The sequence below is a fragment of the Brachycentrus maculatus genome, unplaced genomic scaffold (genome assembly GCF_059751285.1).
Source record: "Brachycentrus maculatus isolate JH-2025_06_01 unplaced genomic scaffold, ASM5975128v1 h1tg001682l, whole genome shotgun sequence".
Taxonomy (NCBI): Eukaryota; Metazoa; Arthropoda; class Insecta; order Trichoptera; family Brachycentridae; genus Brachycentrus; species Brachycentrus maculatus.
The window spans coordinates 3,040-12,776 of NW_028282289.1; the positions used below are offsets into that span (position 1 = coordinate 3,040).

At 37.3% G+C, this 9,737-nt stretch overlaps 1 protein-coding gene and 1 long non-coding RNA gene across 3 annotated transcripts; both read left to right on the top strand.

The window, feature by feature from the left end:
• Positions 1-2,209: 2,209 nt before the first annotated feature.
• Positions 2,210-3,060, top strand: LOC148298726 (uncharacterized). Of its 2 annotated transcripts, none has more exons than XM_088276685.1 (2): positions 2,210-2,516; positions 2,656-3,060. In XM_088276685.1, the coding sequence occupies exon 1, from the start codon at positions 2,226-2,228 to the stop codon at positions 2,487-2,489; it is 264 nt and encodes an 87-aa protein (XP_088132811.1). In that variant the 5' UTR covers positions 2,210-2,225; the 3' UTR covers positions 2,490-2,516; positions 2,656-3,060. The 2 variants fall into 2 exon arrangements, with proteins under 2 accessions (XP_088132811.1, XP_088132810.1); XM_088276684.1 differs by having other exon boundaries at positions 2,359-2,516.
• A 4,504-nt stretch (positions 3,061-7,564) lies between these two features.
• LOC148298727 (uncharacterized) lies at positions 7,565-9,373 on the top strand. The gene is made up of 3 exons (XR_015839157.1): positions 7,565-7,750; positions 7,812-8,375; positions 8,517-9,373. It is a non-coding gene; the product is annotated as an uncharacterized LOC148298727 (long non-coding RNA).
• Positions 9,374-9,737: the final 364 nt, after the last annotated feature.

Below are 9,737 nucleotides of genomic sequence, written 5' to 3' on the forward strand. Positions count from 1 at the left end.
ACCAAGCTCAAAGGGCCGAACGACAAGAGGTACACGACTTGCGGAACGCCCAACTATATCGCTCCCGAGATTTTGGCTGAAGTAGGGCATTCCTATGAAGTTGACCTTTGGGCTCTAGGGGTCATGATTTACACTCTTTTGGTAGGCAAACCCCCGTTCGAATGTTAATCAGTTGAAGACACTTATGCCAAGATCCGAAAAGCTTCTTATTCTTTCCCATAAGCTTTGATTCTCTCAAAATAATCAAAGGATCTTGTTCACCGACTACTCACGAAGGATCCAGGCTCTCGTCTTCGCATTGAGTAGGTTCGATAACATAAGTTTATCAACCTTAGACTGAACACTTTACCTGAACAACTTCCACCCTATGCTCTGTATACTCCACCGGAAGGGAACTTTCTTGCTAAATACAAAATTAAATAAGAAATTATTATTTCAGTGATGCCTCGCCGGATTAGTAGAGCTATTGTAAGTGGTTATGAGACTCTTAAATAACAACATCATCATCACAATCATGAGGTATTGACTTCCAGACCACATTCTAAGGAAATATATGGATAAATTGGTACTCCTGCTTCTGCATTTCGCAAGAAGATGTTATCGGTAGGTATGAAAAAAAGCTTACCGGATTTAAATCAAGTCATAGCCCCAAAAATAACTGCGATAAAATCAAAACATCGTAAAAATACAGGCAGCCATTGCAATATTGTCAAGCCCACACTTCCTCCTCCATCTGATAAACAGAGGCCTAGCAAATACTCTAACTCTTCGAAAGAACGAGGCGTTCAATAAATTACTCCTTGTTCCCCAAAGCTTAAGAATATCTTATCCACTGTATCGTCAAACAAATCGAGAAACGATTCGAAGACAGGTACGCCTTACTATGATGAAGCTAAGAATCTTTCCAATATACCTATAGTAAAGGCATACCTCGATATGGAACAAAAATATGGGGTTGGATTTGCACTTTCAAATGGAAATATAGGAGCTATTTTTAATGATAAAACCGGACTAATCTCGTTCAATAATGGACATTATTACTACTACTGCAACAACGGGAACAATAATTCTGACAAGTTAGGTGAACGTATTTACGCTCCGACAGAAAGTCATTTGCCCGCAAAATTAACTAAAAAAGTCAAGATTCTAAAGATTTTTGAAAACAAACTAAGCCACAATCGCAACGGAGCGGCAGCTCCAAATTAAAACAACTCCCCGGGTTGCAAACACTTAACAAGCCTGGCCAGCGTCGCCAAATCGATCTCGGCATCATCAAGGCATCAATACACAACAATCCATTCTCACTAATAATAATAACAAAAACGACAAAAAGAATAAAATATTAATATCGAAGGTTAATACAATTACAAGTTCATGAAGTTTAAAGCTAAAGAGGGAGGTTCCAAAAATCCCATTGTATTTAAATTGGCTTCAGGAATCCTCCAGTTTTTATGGAACGAGGATGACTATGTAATATTGAAGGACTACAAGTGGATAAGTTGGAGAATCAACGCCAATAATAAAGGACATGGGATAATAACGGATGCATTTAAATAAAACTAGGAACTGGCTAGCAAATTGTTAATGGTTAAAGTATTTTTGAAAGAACTTATCAAAAAATAAATAAATTCACCAGACCGAAGAATGTTCACCGAAAATTCACCACGCAACTGAATAAATAATAGTATATAATTAAATATAAAAAGTCAAAACAACAACATCTAAAATATCTTAAGAATTTTACAAATCAGCAATAAAGTTTAAAAATAAAATAAAAATATAAAATATTGGGATTTATCGGGGCAGAGTTTATCTACGGAGGGTATATTGGTTTACTATTAATTATAGCAAAATTAGCAATAACTCATATAAAGCATTAACATTAAGGATGGACTCGAAAATATATTAAAAAAAAATAAGAATTGAAAGGTGGAATCAATTAGTTTGACTATAAAGGTTTGCATTCAGAACTTGATAGACATATTGTATTTACTTAAGCTTTTACAATTTTTTATTCTAACTTCGGCACCATTTCTTTATGTTTTCCTTTTTTAATAATCCCAACTTAATTCTCCCCTTATAAGATTTTTCTGATTGTGTTTTATGAAATTTTAATTAAGTTTTTATCGGAAATCATTGATATTTATTAGTGTCTGTATCCAGTTAAAAAATTAATAAACATTAAATAATATCTTTATCTCAATACAAGCCACAGTTGATAAACCATGGAAAATCGAAAGAAAGTCCTCCTCATTGGAGCAAATGGCAACATTGGACAATACTTTGCCAAAGAACTCATCAAGACCTTCCACGTCAAAGCCCTGATCCGAAGTGCCCCGAAGTTTGGGATCAATTCCATCTACCTCAAGTTTGTCAACGGGGATGCCACCAACAAGGAGACTCTCGAGAAAGAACTGGAAGGAATCGATATTGTTGTTGCTGCATTCAATGGGGATCCCACCACTTCCCAGTTCGCTAAATTCACTTAAGTTCTTATTTCTGCCATGAAGAATAAGGTAAATCTAGCATATTTAATATAATCTACCTTAATAAATAGATATAACCGACAACAATAACTATATCTATTTATTTTAATCTATTAATATATCATTATATAACAGTTTAATCTTATGATGTTTTGTATATATTTCTAAGGGAGTCAAAAGAGTGTTCACCGTTGTTGGGGCCGGAGTCCTGAAGACTGCTAATCACACACGATTTGCAGAAGACCCTTCCTTCCCTCCCATTTACAAAGCCATTTCTGATGACCATTTTGAAGCTCTCAAGCTCTTAACTCATTCAGGCCTCGACTACACGATTTTAGGTCCTCCGGTCGTGCTTCAGGAGAATGGCGATGGCAACTATGAAGTCACTGACAACTTCTTTGCCCCTGGAACAAATAAATTCGCAGTCAAAGGAGGAAATTTGGCACAGTTCGTTATCAAAGAAGCTCACGAAAATGCTCACGTCCACAAAGTTGTTGGTGTTTTTGACAAATGATTGTTTATTATTTGTTTTTGGAATTTCCTTTTTACAGGCTGATAGTTATCTATTTTGGTAGATTTTTTTTTTATTTATCCAAGTAATAAATATTTTAAAAATCATCTCTATTCTAAAAAATATATTTGTTCTCTGTAATACTAAGCCTCTATAATTTTTTTTCATCTTTTATATTTCCGATAATTTATACTACCCTGCACTTATTGTAAATATCTAATTGTGTATTTTTTTTACAATAGAGTGCTCTCATCAACAGCTTTTATTTTCCCACATGTTTCTTGAGTGATAGTCTAATTGATAATTTAATAGAAAAGTATAAATATAATCAATATATATTAAGCTCACCAGGCTACTTTCATCTTCATAAATAAAAATAAACATTTATCCAAGATTAATTCAATTTTTAAAAACAAAACAAAATCATGGATCAAAGCATTCTCAATTTCTAACCTAAAGCAAATCCTTCAACGCCAACCACTACATACTCCATGCCATCCAATATTCCTACCATGACATTTGTCAAGAAAGCTACCCCAAAAATTAAGACTTAGTTCAGCCCCCCAGTTACCAATTTCCAAGGAATAGTAGCCCCGACTTTCCAAGCTCCAAAGGGGTCAAATACGCCCTCAACGAACATTTAACAATATTCTTCAAAATCTTCAAATTCAAGCCTTTCATAAGACTTACCCCCGTGTCAAGTCTGGGAAAGCGGACTTCTGAGTTAAACCCGGACTGATTTGGGATTGGGCATAAGCAACATGCAAAATTTGCGCCAATTGCATCACACTCCGTAAAACAAAAATCATCTTCTCGTAATACAAGAATAAACTTCTTAGATTCCCATAGAACAAGAAGTATCCTTTAAAAAGCAACCCAATAAAATAGAAAAGAGAATTAATGAAGATTACCAGCAACCACAAAAAAGAGAAGACTAGCGAAACTATTCAGGCATGAAATTTAGTTTCAATCCTTAATGGTATCAAAATGAGAATGAAGAATTGAGGTGGGAAAACAGATAAAAATTCCCATATAAATCAAGATCATTCTTGACTAGCTCTCATCCATGTATATGGAGGATGGACCAGGAACTACGAGTCCTCTGGAACGCCCCAAAAGCACTAATATCTCTTCGCCTTCCCCACCTTACACGATCTCCCCGATCTAGAAATACGCAGACCGAGTTAAGGATTACTTGGGTGACGAAAAGATGAGGCAAGAAATCAAAAAATACTCACATCAGATACATCACTATCGCAAGATTCGAGGAGACGGAAATTGTTTCTACAGAGCATTTGCTTATGGCTACTTGTAGCAGGCCTTGTTGAACCCAAACATTACGTCGTTCCTGATTCTCCTTATCGAACTCAATAGCGGACATCTGCAGTATCATTCCCATAACGAGCCTTCCGAAACAGCCGCCCTCAAACCTGAAACGAAGAGACGGTGGGTTATGAGGAGACTCTTGCAACTCTTCAATTATCGCTTACACCTGACAAACCATTATTCCGTGCCTCAACAAGCAAAGCTTATCGCAGCCTTGAGGTCGGTTTTCAATGAAAAGCCTTTCGTATTTGACATGAGCCTGTGCATCGGGATTAGGAGCCTTTGTGTTGATGTTTTGAAAACGATGATCTCAAAATACGGGGATCCCGCTAAACAAGCGATTGATTCATGCTAGAAATATGGATAATAGTGCAATTCGAATGAGTTGGTGATGTAAGGACTAGCGAATCGGCTAAAAATTAGGATTTCCTTTTTGAAAGAGAATATCAGAGAGAGGAATCCGATCGATATTATGGAATATGGGGATTCAGTATACAAATACGAGTTGATGGTCTATTGGAGACCTGGGCACTATGACGTGATTTGTGCTGAAGATGATGATAATGTATGAAAAATTAGTTATATAGCTAAAATATAAAAATTCAGTTAATTAGCTAAGAAATAATAGATATAATTTATGAAAATTATTAAGGTTGTGGTTTTTAAAGGAATATTTTTAGTGATAGAAGAAGTATATGCAAGCAATAAAGGAAAAAATATAAACTCACAAAATCATAAAAGTGTACTTGAATTCTTAATTGCCGACAAGTTTTTAGTGCTCTCGTCACCCTCAGCTGACACTTCGGGAATCCGCTGCTCATTCAAATAGTCTATCTACTTTTTTATTGCTTTCCATTTATCACTCCCTTCCCCGAATAATGCACAACTAATCTTCAGAGCCTCGTTAAAATGTTGCAAAGCCTCATCGAACTTGAGCACCACTGCATACACAATCCCAGGTTATAAAATAAGCACATTACCTGTTCATCACTCAGTAATCGTGAAAATGGGTTTTCGCAATGCATCCTTTCGACAATTTCGAATTCCGTGATGGCACGGCGACACTCCCCTCGTTTAAAGTAAAATGCGCCGAGATTGTTATGCAAGTATATCACAGTTTATGGGCTGGTATGAATGACCTCTTCCTCTCTGGAAAGCGCTTTCTTGAATAGTTTGTCAGCTTCAGTGAGATTTTTCGATTTAATGAGTATGCAGGCGAGACTGGAGTAGACTCTGATGTAAGTCGCACTGTCCACCGCATTCCAGATGACGTGATGTTTGATGCACTCCTAGAGCATCTTTTTAGAATCTTAGAAGTTCCCTGAGTTGAAGAAGTGGCAGCCGAAGTTCAGCATGAGGAGAAGTTTCTGAGTCGGACCGATTCGTTAACGAAGCCAGTGAAATTATCTTTCGAGGACCAGCACTTACCTTGTGTCGCGAAGCTTATCCGATAGGCAGACGAGGTTATTCAGGATGCTGAAGTAGGTATTGTCAAACATGTGATTGACCTGGTAGATGTTTTTGGCAATCTTGAGCATCCTGGCCGCCTTCGGGAGGTCCCCGTCTCGCTCCACGATGAGACCGTATAGGTGATAGCATTGGGCAGTATTTATGTGTAGGGTGCCATGCTACACTTTGAGCTGTTCGATGCACCTGCGTAGATAGGAAACTGCCATTGCTTTCTTGCCATTTTGATAAATCAAGTGCGCAGCCGATATGTAGTTTTGGGAAATCAGACATGAGGACTCAGATAGATGGTGTGTTATCGGAGAAAATGATAAAACTCCGGTTGGAGGTAGAAGAGCGGCTGGATCAAAGGTTTTGCGGAGGTTAGCTATTGCTGATTCAGAATTGCTGTTTTCGAAGGCATGTACAGCAATCATTCGGTAGCACTCCGATAGAACCTCGACGTCCCTAGATTAATTGGCCAGCTTGACGAGCTCATCCTTCTTGCCATTAAGCAGTTTGAGCCTAGTCTTATAGTACTCCAACTCCCCATGTTGCAACAAGCTTCCTCCTCTCGTCAAAGCCTTTAATGCCTATATTTCCTTTTTCTCGTCTTGCGGGATATCGTATTTCCAGTAGATATAGATTAGGAACTTGGCGAACATTAATATCCTGGAGTGTCTTTACGATTCTTCATCTTTGAGTTTGTTGATGGAGGTGTAGATCATCTCCTTGATGATGGATTCGGAGTCCCTGTCGCTGAAACTAGCTTTGATCTCGAATTTATTTATCAGGTAGTGGAAGTTGTTCTGGGCTTACTTTTATCTGATGTATTTCTTGATTTTGGACTCGTGGCTCGCTGCCAACTGGATGATTTCAGTGGTTTCTCGAATCCCTGCATCCCTAATTTCTTAATCCTGGAGAAGTTGTAGTTTATACGGGTTATTCATACAATTAGAAAACAAAGTAGTATTGCTGTTAACATGGACGTTGTTCTCAAGAGGGTTCCAGCCTCCTTCAATGCTCTGAAAACCTAACCGTATGCTACGAAACTCAGTAATCACGACGCGTTTCTGCAGACTACTGAAACCCTATTTTGCAATATCTACTATCAAACCATTCCTTGCGACCAAGTTTGCGTTGACATTGTAATCAATGATGTGCTTATTGATTGTTATCTCGTGCTCTAGACACACCTCTGCTGCGAACTGGATAAACGTAGGGTAAATTTACAAGTCGTATCCAAAAATATCGCTGACGCGCTCTCCTACTCCCAAGTCGGAAAGGAGTTTAATAGCTGCGAAATGTCGGACAGCCTCGAGTCTCATGTCCTGATGCCCTTCAGCAACAGCTATCCTTTTTTTGAAGTACACTTCAGAGTTATATTTGCGGACGACTCCAAAGACGGTATGGGAGAGAAATGAGTCCTCGACACAATAGTCGGGGCAAGGATAGCAGCAGAGAACCTTTAAAGAAACTCGGTATGGACCGATTGCAGCTGAAAATTGCATGGTTCTTGGAAAGGGGTTATGGAGAGTCAGCTCCATTTGGTAAGGAGACGAGTCTTAAGTGTGGGTTGAATCGCCTCCTCCTTATTGAAGTAGGAGGTAAGGAAATTTAGGAGGAGACCTCATAAAATCTAAACAAGGGAATAAGGTCGCCCACGCAGAGACTCCCATTACTACTTTTAATATTTTTTAGATACTTTAAATAGATATATATTTTATTTTTTGTAACTTTTCTGATATTAAAATATTAAAAAGCAAATATTTATCTTCAATAAGTAGACGACAACCTCAAAAGCAAACAAAAAACAAAAACATAAGTTAACAAGAAATATAAATAATAATAAAAATTCCTTCTTCCCAATGAAGACATCTCGAGACATGAGATATAGTGATCCAGAAAATGAGTTTCTAGACACTCCCCATACCCATCGAACAACGATCCACGAAAAATAACGCATTGGATAAGACATCAAGTAATTCCATAATCATATACTAATTAATACATATTAATCATATTATTTTCTGGAAAATCAGAGCCAAATACATTAATGATCTCGAAGACCGAAATCGCAAACTCAAAGTTGAAATCATTAAAATAAATGAAGCCTTATCGGAGCAAGAAGATAAGCTGGCCAATATCAAAAAGTAGCCTCCCAAACTCATCCCCTTTTAATCATCAACCGAAGTAGTCAAGAAAGAGTTGGATAATGCTTACAAGCAGATTAAAAATTACGAAAGAGAGATCCACAACCTCGAGCTCAAACAAAGCGGGGGCCTGATCACGGAGAGAATGTCAAAGCTAGAAAACGTCGTCAAATAAAAAAATACCTTGATTGAAAAACTGCAAAAGGAGCTGGCTGGACTCACAAAAACTAGCATCGATCACTCCAAAAAACTCAAAGACAACTCTGGCAAAGAAGAGCTTTAGGCTACCATGTTGAAGTACAATCAGGAGATCAAGATTTTTAGATAAAAAGCTCGGGATGCAGAAGTGAGAGAAAAAAGAAAGCAGTAAAATGCGAGAAAGCAGTACGATTATATAAAGAAGATTGAGAAAGAACTGATTGAAGCTGGAGTTTCGCCTGACTAAATTTAATAGTAACACTCATTTAAAACAAGTATTTCATTTCTACTCAATACCACTTAGTCAATCTATCTATGTATCTGGAAACATTTATTTTTTTAAATAAAAAGAATATTATATAATTTTCGATAATAACTATTTTTTTTTAAATGTAGAATGGGCAAAAATAATTTATTCAAAAATATTTATGAGAAAATATAAAACGGAGAGGGCGGAGGAGGAGGCTTATCGAGTGCCAAAAAACAACAGCAACAACAATCTCACCAGACCAAATAAAATCAGATCGAAGAAGTAACTCTCGATCGGTATAATTAGCTGAAAGCCGACGCCAAAATCTACAAGAAGATGCAACAGGATTATCAAAAACGACTAGATGATATGACGCGACAAAAATAAGAATAATAAAATAGAAAAGTCGAATCCAGGATGAAATTGATAGAGAGGGAAAGTGAATTGGCGGACCTCGAGTAAGAGTTTGCGAAACTCAAGCTCGACGTCAAAAAGTTAGATCTCAAACCAAAACTTGTCTCAAACAGTGTGAAGGATGAGAACAAGCCAAAGCCCAAATAAGCAGCCGTCGAATACGGCAGAGTTAAGTCACTCAAGTCGGGAGTCGTAGGGGTCAATGCCCTCAAATATGATGAAAAGGGAGTCAAAACTCCACGGGGAACAAAATTCACCGATCGAAATCTCCTAGGTAAAACAATGAACTCCCGAATCGTAGGAGTCAAGGTTTGGACAGAAAAGTTCACTTATAACATTTGCGGCATCCAATGTATCTACAAAATTGACCAAATCAATAAACCCGGTGGGGAACACGTCAACAAGCTGGGCCTGTCTCTGTACGGAGAAAACTCCTTTGAACTCGAGGATGGAGACTACGTGAAAACGATATCAGGCAGTCTCAGCACTGCCAATATTATCGAATACTTGGTGTTTATCAGCTGCACCTCCAAGGTAGCGAGATATGGACTGGTGAAGCCAAACCAAAAACAGTTTATTTTTGACATCCAATAAAACGAGCTACCTGTCTGTGTATATGGGTCTCTTGCCTCAAAGCAGGAGCCGGGTAAGCCAGAGAGTAGCTTACTCGAGCAACTAGGGTTCGAGATTATAGTTGATAATAAATCTGAGAAATCATTTATCTGAAAATATCTCTCTATAAATATTAATTATTTCTCTTTCTTTCTTTCCTATCCGATATTCGTATTTATTTTTCCAAAATTAACAAAAAATTAGGATCAGTTTAGTTGATCATTTTTATTATATTTAATGTTTTTTTTTATATAGATACATATTTTATATTTTCAATATTCAGTATATCTGGAAGGTATTAATATCTTGGAAATTCTATTGTTTCTTAATTTTTATAGTTT